Raw genomic sequence first — 17,769 nt, 5'->3', positions numbered from 1 at the left:
TGCGAGTGGGGCATGTGAGTCACGGAGCAATAGAGGACCGGCTGTAATCACACGCACTACCGAGAAGGGTGCTGTCCACCGATGGGACCCAAGCGTGGGAAAGCCTGGCTGCGGGCTGGAAGGGCCAGTCACGTCATGTTTTGCAGCTGGCATCCAAATGCATCCTGATGAATCAAGTGAGAGCAGCTACCTTCTTCTGCCACAACGGTGGCCAAGCAGCCATGCAGAAGAGGGGCTGTAAAAACCTCCCCATGTGCAAAAGCACGGGGAAGGGATGATGTTGTGTATAAACTTACTGTGACAGCACAGCAATGTTTTATAGGTCACTGGCATAGCAGCAGACTAAAGGGAAAGGGGATGAGTATCTTTCAGCTATGAGCGCTGGTCTCAGGTTTGCTCAGTGCAGGACCATGGTTAAGTGGGGCTGACCCGACCCTGTAACGTGATGCATAATGGGAAAAGAGAAATTCACTTGCTCTCTGCACTCCAAATCATGTATAAACCTATGACCTCAAAAACAAATACCAGTAGCAGCAGAGCAGCCAATATTTTTATCATTAATTGCTATCAAAAATGTCAGCTCAAAGTCATCAGATTTGATAGGCAAGCATGCTCCAAACTGACGGCTGAAGTGAATTATTTGCCTATTGCGTGATGCAAAAACAATGTCTTGCAGGAGAGACAGACATTGGCAAACAAACTGGCAACAAGATATGCTTCTGGGGAAGGCTTCTGATTTGATCTGGAAGGAAACATTGAGTATAAATAGGGATAAAGTTTACCTGCATGAAAGGCGGGGTTGCGCCATGCCTTGGACTTCATAATTCTGCTGGAGAACAGTGAGAAACATACGTGCTGTTTTACTCCCTCCGAGCTATCCTCATTACAAAAAGGTACCAGACACCTCAGAAAGGTTTTTAAGTAATAAAGCATTTTTTCCACCCCATCCCTGCTGCATCCATTTATCAGTCACTAACGAGCACATAAATTCCAGCATGTGAAGAAAAATCCCTTCATCTTGGGATTTTTCCCAAGAATTTTCCCTGCCCATGGATCTATAGCATAAATCTTTCTGGCCTTTCTGTGCTGAGGGTCTAAGCATGGGCAGAGAGTACATGGTGCAGCACTGGCACACTAGGTACTACAAAGTGAATCAGGACCTGTTCAAGTACCGGTATAACCATGAACATCATCATCCAGGACATGTTTCCGTGGGATTTGGTGACTGTCTTTATTTCACACAGTGGGAAAAAACCCCATCTGGATGCAGGATTCCAGTGAAGGGAAAGTTAGCTATGCCTGCCAGGGATCTCTTTTGCCCCTCAAAATTCAGACATCATGGGACATAAGTAGAAAATGAAAGGGAAGCAGAGAGGGGAAAACCAATCAGGCTGGGGTCTTCTTGCCACTTCTTTTGAAGTCCCCAGCGTAACTCCTGGCATCTTCAGTGGGGTTTGGCGGGGCTCCGTGCAGAAGTGCCTTTGAAGATTTTGCTAAGGCTCAAGGCCTTGATCATGGCAACTTTTATGCCTGTGAGCAACTCTGTGCAGATGAACACTTCCAGGGTGCTCAGCAGGATGCTTCGGATGAGACTTTGCAGGGCCGGTCTTAAGCAATGAGAGCTTAAGAGAAACATTCTGCTTGTCGTGCTTTTATCCTTGACCACATCAAATGAAATGCCTTGGCAGTTCTGGAAGAACGAATTTGCATTGAAAACCCACAGCTCTTACAAGCAGTGCATTAATTATTTTATTAATTTGCTCTTTTTACATTATGGGAAACATTCATCTATTTACATTTTCCTGTCCACACACAAACCAGATAGATAATCCTATGGAAACCCAAATCGTTAAGCCATAAAAACACTCTCCTCTGTCTAAAGGCTTTCAAATTTGTGTCTTTTGTTTCAAATCAAAAACATTTTAAAATCACATTTGGGAATGCAGGTAGGCCAGTGATTTACATTCTACTTAAAATATGCATTTGACCATTTTCCTTAAAAAAAAAAAAAACAAACTGAACAAAAAACTAAAAACCCCAATAAATTCACAATGATACAGTTTAAATTAAAGTGATAGTGCACATCAAAGCATTAAGGGAACACCAATAAATAAACAAATATATTACAAATAAATTATTTCTATTTACCTTTTCAAATATTAAAAATCTTTAATCCATTTCTTCATCTTTCTTTACAAAAAGATTATGAGAATTTTATGGAAACATCTGCAAAAAATATAATAAATACCTCTTTTTTTTTTTTTTTTTTTTTGATTTTTGAAGCAGGAGACAAAACCAACCTTTTCTAAAATTTCCCCCAAGAAAAAAAAAACAACAATAGTTTAGTCCCAAAGTGAAACAGAATATAGGCATTTTTAACATACACTGGGCAGTTTAGACTAAAAACAAATAGTTACAGATTATACTAAAACAGATGATGGAGCAGATATATTAGCATTAGTGTTGGTAAATGAGTCAAGTGGTTAACTAGTGGCATTCTAGGGGCAGAATTACTTTATTTTCTATTTTCTGGTATTGGCTGTATTTTTAATATTTTGCTAAAAAACTAGGCAAACATTATAATAACCTCTCCAGTGCCAAATGAATTAACAAGCATTCAGCTAAGAATAAAGTCATTTAAAATAGATACAAAAAATATTCTATGATATACAAATACAGTAAGTTGTAATGTACAAGACTAGATAGTCTTCACTTTTCTGCTTTTTTAGGGGGGAACTTGCTGGATATAAATTTCTGTAGCCACTTGTCAACCAAAGTCTTAACTCATCTCTCATAAAACGTTCACAAAACTAAGTAAGTCTGAGACACAGTTGTGAATGTGGACTCTCACCTAGGTACTGCTTTGAATACTTCAGTACAAATGAGTTCCAAATAAGTAATACTTCCTATGACTATATATGCTCAAAAGTGGCAGTTGGCACTATTACATACTGCAAACACGGTGATGTTTTGTTGCTGCTAAAAGTTAAATGCAGTGTTTCAAAACTAGCAAATACACTGGTATTCAAACGCTTAGAGGGTCAAACCTTTTGAAGCTCCTGTAACACCAAGCACTCTAGAGTTACACTGGATTTCTGATTACTCTAGTTAAAAGTCTTTTATATATTAAATTATTAGCCCTTTTCTTGTAAACCACAGCAGTAAATATTTGTGCCCTGTTTATAAAGACATAGCTCAGATATCGATGGCTTTGAGAGGTAGCAAATTCTCTAGTGGTTTTAGTATGCTCTCATGAAAATACTTGGTGCCAGAACCTATTACCTCTCCTATTTTCTCGAATAAACTTAAATTAGCACCTGGCTATGATGTCATAGGAAAAGAAGCTGTCTGGCATGGTCTCGATGAAGAGTTTTAGCAAGAGCTTAACTTCTCGATGACGATTTTCAACGCTTTTTAAGTGCAAGCTGCAGAATTACGCCACATGTGCAGTGGGATTTTTCACTGCTTGGACTGTCCATACAGGTTGAGCAGCCATGGGCACAGCCAGCCAGCACTGGCATGCAGCAAGGGCTGCCACCCGTGCCTCTCCATGGTGGGGCTGTCCTGTGCCTGTGCTCACTGGGAGCAGAAAGCAGCCTGCCTTCCCCTCCTGCATCCCCCTGCCCTGGCAGATGGGGTGAAGAGCACGCAGGGAGCAGCAGAGGAGTCTGGAAGACGTCGCTGCAGGACTGCACACGTGCTGGGGACTGCACAGCGCTCCTCTGCCCACACCAGTCCTGTCACCCAAAGCAGCCCTGTCACCCAAAGCAGCTCACGCTAATTCTGCTGGCAGCAGCATGTGCCAGCTAGGCACGCGTGTGCGCACTCACACACGCTCACACGCACGCACACAACTCGCTTTCAGCAACATGCCTGACATAGCTTTCCTAATGTTGGCACAAGAGATTCCAGTAGCAGCGTGGTCGGCATTGTTCCTCATCAGAGGAGCTGGAGGACAAGATCCTGCCCCAGCCAGAGGTGGCTGGAGGGGACAGACACACAGGAGTTGACCTCTCAGGCTCCTCTCCAGCCCTATTATCTGCCATTTCCGCCCACTATTAATGAGCTACTTAGGATGCATATTTTTAGTGATTGCAAAACAATGGCAGAAGCCAGGGTAGGAAGGCTTGTCGTGAAAAATATTAAGTTCATATTGATCCCATAACTTGTGAAAAATAGTCTATTGTTCTTGTTCAAGTGAATACTTTATACTATTAAGAGGAGGCTGAATCAGAAATTTACTCCTAAATATGGACGGTTTGGTGATAAGCAGTCTGAACTGTAGCATACAACCAGCTGTGGATAGAGCAAAGCAAGCCTGGCCTGGAAAAGCATCAGAGGCTCCATGTACAGTAATTCACCTACAGGTGTCCGTGTGTGGCTGCGTGGACGTATGAGATTGGATGGTCCCACCGAGATTAAGACATCAACAAAACCAAGCTTTTTTCTTTTTTTTCTTTTTTTTTTTTTTTAACCAATATAATCCATACAATACAATACAAGAAGAATTGACAATACAGTACAATTTTAAAAATTCTTAATACTTGGACAAGAAAATCCTTCTTTTATATTATCTCTTCAACTGTCATTGCTTCTTATCTCCTTCCTTTTTACTCTTTTATTGCCTTTCAAAATAGATTATTTCCCTGGAAGATCGAATTTACAATCTTCTGCTGATTGAAATGTTTAAGTAGTGATTGATGAAATAAAAATGAGGCAGTTTGTGCAGCTGTGAGTGTGCAGGTATCTTTCCACAGGATCTTTTATATCCCTCGCCATCTCACCTGCGGGATATACTTCCACTTTTTCACCTGCCAGAGCTGTGGGGTTTTTTTTCTTCCCCCCCTCCCTGCTCCCACCCCAGCTCCCTGCCCTTGTGTAACTCCTTAATTCAGGTGAAGATGTGATTCGGAGGTTTAGAATAAAGTGCGCCATCTGCTTTAAAAAAAACAGTAATAAAAAGAGGGGAATCCGAGTCATAGCTCCTTTCATCTTTTGTGAGGAAGACGGCAGAGTCCGAAAGGATCACCCTGCGTGACTGAAAATACCAAAGTCCCCTACAGTTTGATATTGCTGTACACTGGGTAACAGACTAGCTTTAGGTCAACTAAAGATCATGAGTAAGTTAAATGGAGCATCTACTGTACAGGTGCGTGGGTGTGTGGAAGTCTGAGCGCTGCATTTATTTGTTTCAAACAGAAAAGAAAAAAGGATCGTACTCGTTTACATGAGGCGAAGTGGCAGCATCAGTACATGTGACAAAGCATCGTGATGACATGGGCGAACCTTCAGAAAGCAAGGGTGATTAGAGGACATCTCTCGGAGGACCGACAACTACGCCACGGCAGTGGAGTTCACTGGGAGCATTGGGGCAGCTGTGTACAGAGAGAGGGGAGGGGGAGAGGAGGGTAGAGAGAGCGAGAGAGAGAGGAGGAGGTACAAATACTTCGTGGTGACCTTGAGCAGGAGCCTAGAGGGGCAGATTATACATGAGGCTTGTCTTGCCAGAGAGAGTCCTCCCAGTTGGATCCCTTCATAGCCTGGTCTGGGCTTCGGGGATGTATATCTCAATGCTTTCGGCGCTCTCGGTAGCTGAGTTCTGGCGGACCGATGCAGCGCGCTTGGCAGCCATCAGCCGTTTCCGGGCCTCTTGACGCTGCGAGCTTTCCAGAGAGCGTTCTCGTATGAGTGGCACCTGACCTTTCGATGGCTTCTTTGGCACTGGAGGAGGGACCCTTCTCTCCTGATCAAAGCAGAAGGTTAATGGCATTATACAGCTTCTCAGGGAAAGGTGGGAAAAACTAGGATATGTCAGTAGTTAGAACACACATTTTACCTAAGGTTTGTTAGCTCTTATCTGCCTTTCTGTCTTCAGTCAACTGGCTTTTGTGCTCAAGGGTTCATAAACATAGGGCAAGGGCAAAGGGGAGGGGAGGGCGGCCGCCGTGCTACTTCTCCTCGGGGATGGTGCTGCCAGGGCCGAGGCCCCCACTGCTACCTGCTTAGTGCCAGGGACTAGGAAAGAGACCAAGCTCTTGCCACTGGCGTAGCCGGGAGGGAACGCTGCTCTCAGCAGAGGAACTCTGGAGAGCCCCAGCTCCTGGGCCACCCTCTTCTATCCGTGCATAGTGCTAGATGCTCCTGCAACACGGAGATGCCATGGCTTTGGCGTTCCCAAATGCAGATGGGAACTAGCTGTCTGCAGCTGGTGCATCAGAATAAGTAGCTTTTAAAAAACACCATATATTTATGTATCTATTTCGTAGCAGTTTAGTGTCTGCTCAAAAATCCCACACTCTGGGTCTCTCTGCCCAAGCTCACACACTCTGGCCTCGTGCTAAATAGGCATGAAGCTACATTCAGCTAGAAATAGAAAATCTGGTAGGAAAAACTTAAAAACAGTTAAGAGAACATGCATTAATCATCATGGTGGCAGCTAGCTCCAGATATGTGACCAACAAGGAGGACTTTTATGTATATCCTGGTGCATGTACACACACATACACACACAAAAAAAGAAAAAAAGCCAACAAAAAAAAACCCTCAGAGAGGGATCTCTCCCGCAAAAGAAAAGTGTATTCAGAACTGAATTTCAGGCGTCCACAAAGACTTTGTCAAGTTAATTAGATTGTCTTTTAAGTTACATCCCCTTCCAACTGTGAACACGGTCTCTGAGCGAAGGGATTTTATCACACTACAAAGGTCCCATTCTGCCCTTTTGTTTTCTCTCATGCTGCTCACAACAGCTTCCATGGCTCAAAATATAAAGGTGCTTAGTTACACTTATTCATACTTTGCTTTTTCTCTCCATCCAAGGATTAATCTATGCTGCTTAAAAAGGGCCCAGTGGCAAAGGCCAAAGGCAAATATCAATTCCGCAGAAAGTTTTTTCTTCCTTTTTTTTTTTAATCCTTTTTAAGAAAAGAGATCATCTGTTTCATCTAAAATCATAGACAAATGCTGTTGAAACAAGAACACAGTGTAATTCTTTAAAATCTTTACCTTCCTACTGTAGGTCCCTTTCTTCAGCACTACTTAACTTCCTTTAAACCGTTATAGTCTTCTTTTTCTTGGAAACTCTTTGAAATGTTTTTCAGAAGCAAAGAAAAGGCACATTTTTTTTAAGGAAAGCTCTCATTTCTTACTGCTGCAATTGCAAACACTCAGCCTACCCACTTTACTGTAAAAGCTAATGAAAGACCATATACCAGCATTTCTGTGCATGCATGTTTGGCATTTTAAACTTCCTTTTCTGATAGATACTGGAAAAAAAAAGAAGATAAGAAAATGACTTGCCTTCAGTACCTTGGGCTAGGAAAACACATTCCCATTCATTCCCCTACAAAACACACTAGGTGTGCACAAGTGGTGTGAACATGGCACTCCTAAGTCAGGAATGAGTATTTAGTCTTGATTGGAGGAGGAGGAATAGTGCTACCAGCACTGCCTGTACAAGCTTCCTGCTGCAAGATTAACGGGGTTTGATATTATTATGGTTATTTGTCCAAAAGAAAACACCACTTTGGTCATCGGCAGCCAGCTGACCATAAGTTGGGGTAGCCAGGACTCCTGTCTGAGCCGCTGTACCTGTAAGTCATGCTCCCCCTCCTTCTGGTGACCCTACCTGTTGGCTGTATTCATTGCTATCAGACCAGTCACAGCAGAAATTCAGCCACCAAATTACATACCTATAGGAGCGTGACATTAGACCGTTGATTCCTCTAGGAATGGGTCTGTGTTCTAAGGATTTTCTGAGACATTTGTGTATTTTGGCTCACCCAAGTGCTGTTTGTCTTGAGGTGGATAGTGAGGAGAAAAAAAAAAGATGATGGTGCCAAATGAGAATGTCAAGTGAAATGTGACTCACACTTGGAGATGCGGTAGCTTTTTATGGTGACAGAAGAAGACTACATTTACCAAAAAAAAAAAAAAAAAAAAAAAAAAAAGGAAAAAAAAAAGACCAAAGCTCCAGATGATTTTTATGTTACCTCGGGTAAACAACACTACCAGCAAAGTGAATGTGTTTGTGAAATCACCCATTTAAAAAAAGCCCCCCCCAAAAAAAAACCCAAACAAATGGACAAAAAAATGTAATTCCTTCATGTAAGATTTTGGAAGGCATATTTTTGATATTGCTGTTTGTAATCTGGCTATCAAAGTCAGCGATGGTTACAGTGCTTCCCTAGTTTTTTCAGTAACACAACCTAGAACTCTTGCTGTATGCAATAATATGAACCGTAAATGTGATTTATTTAATTTTAAGAATCAATATATAAGGCAGTTCCTTCCAACGATTGATCGTCTAATATGATTAAATGTAAAGCTTAACAAAGTACCACATTCCCATTATCCGATTCACAAAGACAGATTTGGTTTAAAAATATGCCTGAAACATATTACAGATAATATCCCAGATGATTATTATGTAAACATTGTTATTACAATGAAATTAATTTGATATGAGCTTCATTTCACATTTTTAACGTCAGCGCTGTAACACAGAGGCCTATTTAATCGGTCCAGTATTTGTGCAGGGTTTTAAATGAAGCATACAAAATCTACAGTGTTCTACCTTCTTGTCATGAGGATCCATCTGTTTCCAATTATTGGCCTTTAACTGATGAAGTTCATCAAATTTCATACTAATATTTTCTATGGACAACTGCAGCATATCCCAAAACCCTGCTAAATCCTGGGAGGTCGGCCGTGGATGTGCATTAGGATTCTGTGCAACAGAAGAAAAAAACATGTTGGCTTTAGTACTTCTTAATGTAAAGCATTTGTGCAAATGGTTATGAATCTCGCTAGCAAAGCAGTTTGAGCAGATCCAAGTGATGGATAAGACCCAGAGAGAGGAGCAAAGCAAAGCATTACTTACTGGTGGGTTTTATTTCGAGGAGTCTGGCTCGGTGTTGAGCTGCTGTGCCCTGCAAACCCCCACTCACCAAAGGCAGCAGGTACCCCTGGCAGACTAAGGGTAAAGGGCCCCTGTGGCAGGAGCTGCCTAGGGATGCTCCTGGGCACAACTGGTGGCAATCCTATCTGCACTGAAATGAATTGCCAGCCTCCTCTTCACTCTCATGAGGAAGGATTCCCCCCATGCTCATGCTTGTAAAAAAGTGATATCTGTGCAAATTTACATTTCCTGTATGTGCAAATAGTGATATACCAATGTGTGAACACTTTTTCTACACTCTGAGAATGTAAGGTTTACAAAAATACACCATTTCAAGTAAAATTGTCTCTTATACACCTCAGGCCAAATTCTTCTTTTTTTTGTTTGTTTGTCAAGAATAACCTGTGCAGGGTGAAAAGCTCAGAAGACTACATGCAGAAGCACAGTAAACCCATTTTTACATGTAGATTTTTTGGGAGAATGAAACTGGGACACAGGTGGGGAGCATTGCTTTGTGTGTGCAAACTCATCAGCCCAAGAGCATTGCTCAGAAGAGCACATCTGGACAGTCAGCATCTTCAGCACAGCTTGGGCCAGAGGCTGGTGACCCAAGAAATCCTGTCCTTCCTTCTGTCCCTTCAGTACACCACGGCTCTGAATGCTTTTTGCATGCAGTGGGCGTACACGAAACTGTCCCTGCTCCACTGGCAAGGTTAGCATGAGGGAAGGCTTTCTACAGGATGTGTCTATCAGCTGGTTCCCAGCTGAAACTCTTTAATTAAAATGAGATGTTGCATACACTCACTTCAACCGTGCTTTTCATAAATGCTGAGGAGTCTACACCAGTCAGCAAGGTGTTGTGTGTGCCATGGCCTTGTCAGACTACACTGATAAACTGTTATTAATTTTGTTGTTAATAAATAAATAAATTACTAGTAGCACCTTGCATGATGTTTTACGTGGCTCAAGTTTTACTTTGCCTTTAGTTTTCTTCCTCTTCAGAAGCAATAAACCCAAAAGACTCAGTTGCTTGCCTCATAAAATTTCTATTTGCGCTTTTCACAGTCACACTGACAACAGATTTTGATAGGATGATTATACCATGAAAGGTGCAATTATTGAAAACAATAAAGTATATATTTTTAGAATCATAAGGAGACCAGAGATTACACTTCGATTCCTAGTTTTTCAGTACTTGACACTAGCAGGTTGCCCAGTTGTAGGCTGTTACTTGCAAAGATGTGCAGTCAGAAGGCTTTTTCAATTTTTATGTTATGAATTGGAAGTCTTATGAATACAGAGCCAATTTCTGTTGCATTTGTCCACTGAGGCAGATTTTAGTCTGGGGCTTGTTTCCCAGGAACACATGGGAAAGCCCAACTCGGGAGATTTCTGGTCTACCCTCAAAGACCTTAAGATGCTGTACCCATCTGTGTACCCATGAACTCGAGGGTCAAGGGACAGACCCTTGCTCCTCTGGGGTCAGTAGCAGAGCCTCCTGATAGTTCACCCAAAGCTTTTTGCCTTTATTTTAAGAATCTCAAGCTATTGTGAAACTCATGATGACTCTGACAAGTTTGAGTTACTCCCAAATTTATATCAAGGCCTTTACTGGGAAAGCTGCTGTGTTGGTCAGAAAATCAGTTTAGTTTATATAGGATTATTCACAGGGTTAGTAAAAGGCACACAGTAGTATCTATCAGAAAAATTACATACCAGGTTTTCTTCACAAAGTTCTCTGAACTGGTAAAATTTCTGGGCCATGAGAAGCTGGGCACTGCCCACTGCAGTTCGAATTTTCCCTAGAACTGAGAGAAAAAGAAGAGTAAGTCACAATGCTTTCTTAGCTGCAGGCAACTAAAAGTCTATAAAAAGAGAGGAGAAAGCTGTGTTGCAGTCAGCTCTGGCTTTCAAAAGGTATGTTATCTTTCAGTCACAAAAAGAGAAGTGCTGATAAACCTAAGGTCAGATCTCCACTAGGCAAAAATATGTAAAAAAATGCTGCATCTTACTCTCATTCCTCCAGTGAGACCAGTTGTAACCGGTTGTAATGACAGTGTAAATATGGCTAACCAAAAGCTTTTGCATGCTGTATAGAAAGCTCACCAGAGATGTCACCACTCATATCACTATGACCCAGGCTCAGGCTTTGAATGAAAACCCAGCTCCCTGCACAAGGACATGCAGCTCTCAAACCCTGTTTGCTTCTCCACCTCACTTAGCAACTCAGGCCTTATTGTCAGGTGTAGCTGGGTGTTGCTCGATCAGAGCCTCAGAAAGGGGATGATTGTTTTAGTGCATGCCAATTAATCTCTTCTGGACCCTCTGAATACTTTCCATGAACACAATCCAAGGCCGCTTCTGCCTTTGAATTCAAATGCCCGGGAGTACTTCAGGCAGCAATCACACCCCGGCCTCTCCTCCTTGCTGGTGACTTGGAGGGAGGTGTCGAAGAGTCCTAGCACAGCTCCTGCTCTGTCTGAGGACTTCTTTGTACAGACAGCTGGGTACTTACTGCCCCTTTGGACTGACCGAATGCTGTGAAGGGCTGCAGTGAACCAGAAGACAGCCCGTAGTAAATGCCTCTGAATAAAGCAGGAGCTCATACTGTTTTGGTTGCATTCAACCTCACTCAGACGCTGGGATTTTACTGCTGCCAGGGGTAGTTGGCAATACACTGCCCAAACCCAAGGCATAGACTGGTGCATTCAGGGACTCCCTGGGGCTTTGCTGAGTTCTGGTCCAGGGGGAGACTGTGTATGTGCACTTGTACATGTGTATGTACACGTGTGTATGTGTGTACCTCTGGGCGTGTGAAAAAAGAAGCAAGAATGCAGAAACACAGCGGAAAGGCAGACATAGCCTCAGCTGGCAGGAAGACAGTGAATCCAGAAAAGAGAGTGTGAATTTAGGAACTGCTGAGTGAAAGAATTGATGCTGTGAGCAAGAAAGCAGCTACCGATTTGTTTGACACTTTCAATGCTCAGGAAAAAAACCAAAACTGCCTTTAAAAAACCGGCGTGGCATCACAGATTTATCTGGCTCCTTCATTGATTTTCCCTCTCAGCTGAAGCAACTTACTATCCCCAATTCTCTGGTTAACAAGTGATTAAAAATTAATTTAATCTAATTTTTAAATATTACCACTTCCTTAATGAAAAACATGAATGGCAGGCACTGTGTCACAGTTGTCACTATCATTTCTACTCAGAGATATTTGTATTGTTCCAGCCCTCAAACAGACACAGCAACTTTTCTGTGACAAATTTACAGCCTGGATGTATGAGAAAGGTGAAGGAGGAACAGGAAAAACAAGCAGATGAAGTGGACTGCTCAAGGTGACTGAATTGCTGGCAGAGCCTAGAAGACATACTACTCCTAAGCTGCCATCTTCTGCACCATCCCTTGAGCGCTTTTTGTATAAGAGCTAAGACAGCGTTAACAGAGCTCCTCTGGGAAAATACTGCTAGTTATTTTGACTTACCACAATGAAAAAAAAAACAAACAACCAAAACCATACATACATAAATACATGTAACAAGATTTTTAGCACTTCATCAGTCTAGTGACTGGCTGCAGTGCTGGCTACCAGAATGCCACCATTCAGTGCTTGGTAAGAGAAAGGCCTCTCCAAGGGATTGAGTAGCCACACGCTAAGCAGATTGGCACAAATACTCATGATAAACTGAAACTTGACCCACAGTAACGTGAAATCTGTGTTCTCCTCCATCAAGGCAAATGGCTTTTCCTCAAGCAGCCTTAAAGCTCACTTCTTAAGGCTGTTGAAGGAAAAGTGGGATGTGGAGTTCATTTATACTTCAGACATACAAAGGGGGGGAAAAAAAGGGGAGGGAAGAGAGAAGCTTTTCACATTTTTTCAGAACCTATAGGAGAGAGCTCTGTGAACACACACAGAGTCCAGACCTTCGTTTTGTTCCCAGAACTCAGCTCAGCACTGCCAGGAAATAGCCGTGAGCTGGAAGATTCACTAAGCAGAATATTTTCAGCATATTGCGCAGGGAGTTTTGCACACAACTCTCATTATTGTTAGCAAGGCTTGCGTGTCTAATTCTATGCGCACAGTGCTGAAAATGGACCCCTTGGTGTGTCTAGCCGTTTATGCAACCCAATATGCAAACCACTCAACTGAAAGGACTTTTCAATAGTAGGAGGAGCTACTCCGAGAGCTTTCATGTGGTTCCCATTGTTATGAAAACTCTTCCCACTGAGTATATTTGGGAACAGCTGCCTCATCTGGAGCTCGGCCACTCTGACACTTCCCAAGACTTGAGAAGCGGAGAAAAAACAGTCTCGACTTCTTGGGATTAAAAAACCCAAAAGAGATGAGGTGGGCTTTTCTTGGAAATATGCACAAAATAAATTGGAAATCACATCCCAAGAATGAAGAAATGTAAATACAACTTGTTGGTGATGGATGGGAATGTGCCCCTTTCTTCTGGGGAAGAAGAGCGTAATATTCAGAGATCTCAGCAGAGGGAAAAGGAAGTCCTTGTCCTTGGCTGCCTAGTGACTGGCTATTTGCCTAAAAACCATCATCCCAGCTGACTGCGGGATGCATGCTGATGCTGTTCTCTATTGTTGCCACTTCTGCTGTAGCTGCGGCTGTATCTAGTCAAGTGTCACTGATTCCTCGCCCCTCAAAAGCAAGGGGTCTGTTAATGTGCAACTCGTCAACAACCAACTCTGTCACGGAAGTTAGGGGGGAAAAACGGACAAAAAACAAAGCATGCAACAACCTGAAAGGAATCTCTCCAGAAGGCACAAAGCCTTATCAATAGCCTAAGTTTTGTTTCCAAACCCACATTGCTTTTAGAGTTTCAAGGCAAAGTGCTCATTTTGCTTACTCAGTCAAAATCTCTGGTGCCCAACAGAAAGGCCAAGGTGTAGTGAAAAACCAAAGGCAAAAATAGACCAACAGACTTTCTTAGAAGAAAAGCCTGCAAGGTTTGAAGCCTAATACCAAGGAAATAAAGGGAATTGCAAAGATGATTACTCAAAACACATCAGAAAAGAATCAGAAAAATCTTTAACAGCAAGGGACATGGGGTACAGGAGGAAAAACACATAAACATTTAAATTGATGTGTTCAGCTAATAGGATACAAAGAAAACATATAAAACCAAGCAACAAAAAATCCCGGCCCATCGAGATGCAATCATAATGGATTTAAACACCTGTATAATGTTACTCATGTCTGCTTTCTGTTCCATACAGGGCTATACAGCACAGTCAGCACTGTTGGATCTGAATGCCTTCCAGTAACGCATTAAGCAACATTATTAACATCCATCATGTGCTTTGCTGTCACCCCTTCCCCAGAGGGAGAAGTGTGTGTACTGCAGTGTTTTGTTTTTATAGTTTGAATTTTTCCTTTTTTTTTTTCTCTCCCTTCTTGCTTTGACCTCCCTTCCTTCTAAATCCAGTTCTCTCCTGTAACATTTTTTAAGAGATAGACAATTATGTCTATTCTTGAAGAACTGCTTCAGTATAGCTATTTTGATGTTATTCAGCTACTGTGGGATGCTTCCTCACTATTACTGTTCTTAACTAGGAGTCACAGAATATTATTCTAGGACACATTTCTGTGAATATCCTTGTGTCTCTAATGTCCCAACATATTCTTCTTTTAAAACATTCTTGAAAATAGCCTTGGACTATGTGCTGTTTAAGCAGTAAGTTCTTGCTTCTCTTGTTTCTAAGAATTGCATAGGACCTGTTTTGAAATTGTAGAGCTCTATGTATCTCCCCCTTCCATGTTTTCATCAGAAAAGAAACAGGAAAACAACAAAATAAAAGAATTGTGAACACAAGCAAAAAAATAGTTGTCATCTGCTCTATCTGGGAAGGTGACTGTGTGTTTAACAAGGATAACAAAATATAGGAAAAGAACAGAACCCACCTGAAGTGATGTGAAAAGTAATCATGTAGAAGCCTGGGGGTTTTGAGAAGGGGCAGCATTATTTGGCCTTAAAACCCCAACTGATGTATTTGCATTTCAACTTTGACAGGCCCCAGGGTCTAACAAGTGACAAAGGAGGCACTTTAGGACTGTGACTATCAAATGCCCTTAATGTGAAAACACCTGGTTGATAGTCAGGGCCCAAGCTAGGGAACAGAATACCAGAGACTTGCTCATTGCCCCAGGAGCAAGTGGCAGGAACAATGGCTGAAATTACAGGGACACAGCCCGACATTTGCGTTGCAGATGTTGGCTGGGCACTATGCATATGAAGCAATCCTGCCACAGAGCTGTCACAATCCATTTCCAAGCCAGGATGGACCAGCATTTTAGCCTATTCCTGTTGACAGACCTACATTTAAATAACACCAAGCATGACAAAAGCCAGGAAATTCAAAGTTAAAGCTACTGCTCAGGTCTTAAGCTCAGCTATTAAGGAGAAAACAGCCAAATGGAACAAACTAGGGAAGGAGCAATCCTTGCTTTGAGTAATATATACTCACAGGAGCGATCTTATTGAAATTAATAGGGCTGTCTGCATGAGCAAATGCTGTTCATTTGGATTAAAGCAGTTTCCATGTGTTGTCTGACTTACTTGGATTTTATTAGCACATTTAATGTTTTTCCCTAACTAGATCGTTTCCTTGCTTGTGGATTTCACTTTTTGCCTAGATAGCCTCTGGGCACTGGTAGGGCTTTCCTTAATCGCTTTCCTTTGAGAAACCCTCGTGTATGGAGAAGTCCCTTCTGGGGAGAAAAGAAAACCAGAACAAGAAAAGGATGAGTTGGGCATACGGCCAGAGGCATGTAGCCGGGGGGATTCCAGCAGGACTCGGCCACATAGTCAGGCTGGTGACCATCCCTCTGCACGGCTTCTCCAGCCCACTGCAGGATGAGGCTGGCTCACTCCTCAGAACGGCAAAGATCAGGATTGCCTGGAGAAGCCTCGCAGAGGAATGGCAAATGGTTTTCCTTGCTCATGGCTGAGACTGAACTCTTTTTCTTTTGCCATGCACAGCTATTATGAAAAATGTACCTTTTCCTTAATTTTCTTCTCTCGTGTCTTGCCTTTACTCATGTTTTCTTTTGAAACAATCGAAACAAACCAAAATAGCAGAGAGTGTGTAAGCATTGCATAATTTGCCAGAACTGGATGAATTTGCAAAGACTCTGGTCCTAAGCAGTAAGGTTCCTGCAGATTTGAGGTCAACCTTTATTTACAGACTAGCCCAGAGGCTTTATTCACAGATTAGCCCATATACACTCAAGAGTTAAAATGACATGTCTTGTAAGAGCCTTGGTTTTCTGTTTTTAGTTTTTACTTGATTGGCCTGGCTTGTCTCGCCACTAAACCCACATTACACCTGACTTGTGGTGAATCAGGCCTGCTGTTTGCTTCCGATAGTTATCTTTACACCAAAGCCCCAGTACAACCCCATGTGAAAGAGAAGCTTCTGGAGGGGGTGCAGGGGGAGGCAAAATGAAGATTTGTGGTTCTTCCAAGAAGGTCAGTGCTCCATGTGAAATACAAACAACAGCAAAAAAACCCCAAACCTCTAAAGACAGGCCAAGGCCATAGGATTGTGTTCCTGTGCCCACCGCTGCTGGGGAAAAAAGTGGTCAGAGATGTGCAGGGAGCCAGGTCTGATGCTGTGGATTTTGTGTGTAAATGGTGACAACAGAGGCCTGAGCCAAAACAACAACTGTAGTGAGGTCATCAACCAACAACTGTAGTGAGGCCCTGCCTATTTGAAATTTTGCAGGGGAGAGGTAGGAGGAGTAAGCAGATGGTTGAGGAAAAAACAGAAAAAGTCAACTGTTGATTTCACTTGAGGCCTGATCCAAAGTGTCAATCAATTCTCACAAGGTGTTTAGCCTCAGATGTGTAACATCTTTTTTTTTTTAATGAGAGGCCTAGAGTTTGTAGCCAACCTCCCTGTAACTGCAAAATACACTGAAATCATATCAAGTATGTTAGCTTAAAGTGTGAGTGGTGTTCATCTGCCTGTCACACATGTTGCGGCTTTATCAGAAAATGATTTCAGCTAAAACCAGAATATACTATACAATAAATAATTCATGGCGGAAGGGAAGCCACATTTCTCTCTATATTGGCATTTCATCATGCAGCCGCTGAACCACAGCTTGTTTTTATACAGAGCAGCAGACTCCATTTCCCAGCTAGAAACATTCAATCCCATCTGGTAGATTCATTCCCAGCTAGATAATACCCAACGTATCTATGTAACATACAAGCTACTGTCAAACAGCAGCGAGCCGTCTCCCCGAGACAGCTGTTCCGCACAAGGGCCGCATTGTCTGAGGGAAGCGCGGATCGTTTTACGTGGAGCGCCGGGGGGATGAGCCCTCTGTCAGCTGCCATGGCATCGAGAAAACCTCGCTCATCACACGTTCTCGTTATTTTGTTATCTGGCCAAACACATGCTGGGGATGTCAGGTTGGAAACAAAGGGTGCATTCCCTGCTCTGGTTATATTTCATTAGGGAAAGCAAAGCAAACACACCTCTTCTCCTCCTTTCCTCTCTCTCTTTAAAGTTTATAGATGTATGAAAAAGACGTTTTTTGGGGCAGGGTTTGTAACAACTAGGCTTTTGTTTCTGGCACTGCTGAGCGGGCAGAGCAGCCCCGGCCATATGCTTTTCCTTGGCACCAGGTAGAGTGGGACGTGCTGAGCTGCAGCAGAAAGCCCTGCGCAGCCTCTGTGGGAGGCATCTGACACGTGCCAGAGCAGCTGACAGCGTCACACTGGAATAAGTACTGCAACAGCGGCTACCAGACCCAGGTGACCCTTTTCCTCCTGCCATTTCCAGTGATCACAAGAAGTGCCAGGATACATGCCATATGTGCTGTAAGGAGGCATTGGGAATAGCCA

The 17,769-nt window shown here is 42.7% G+C and overlaps 1 protein-coding gene across 7 annotated transcripts in view; it reads right to left on the bottom strand.

Moving 5' to 3' along the window:
- Positions 1 to 1,726: 1,726 nt before the first annotated feature.
- The window catches only part of DLGAP1 (DLG associated protein 1), a 415,626-nt gene continuing 399,583 nt past the window's right edge, over positions 1,727 to 17,769 (bottom strand). For 6 of the 7 annotated variants that reach the window (XM_048289355.1, XM_048289356.1, XM_048289353.1 and 3 more), the window contains 3 exons: positions 10,613 to 10,704; positions 8,573 to 8,725; positions 1,727 to 5,743 (listed from right to left, as the gene is read on the bottom strand). In XM_048289355.1, the coding sequence (XP_048145312.1) occupies positions 5,534 to 5,743; positions 8,573 to 8,725; positions 10,613 to 10,704 (455 nt within the window). In that variant the 3' untranslated portion in view covers positions 1,727 to 5,533. Of the gene's footprint in view, positions 5,744 to 7,891; positions 8,726 to 10,612; positions 10,705 to 17,769 lie in introns of those variants that run through there. The other variant, XM_048289360.1, reaches the window with a different exon arrangement.

This window comes from Corvus hawaiiensis, chromosome 30, assembly GCF_020740725.1.
Source record: "Corvus hawaiiensis isolate bCorHaw1 chromosome 30, bCorHaw1.pri.cur, whole genome shotgun sequence".
Taxonomy (NCBI): Eukaryota; Metazoa; Chordata; class Aves; order Passeriformes; family Corvidae; genus Corvus; species Corvus hawaiiensis.
This window is presented reverse-complemented; position numbering and strand designations above follow the sequence as displayed.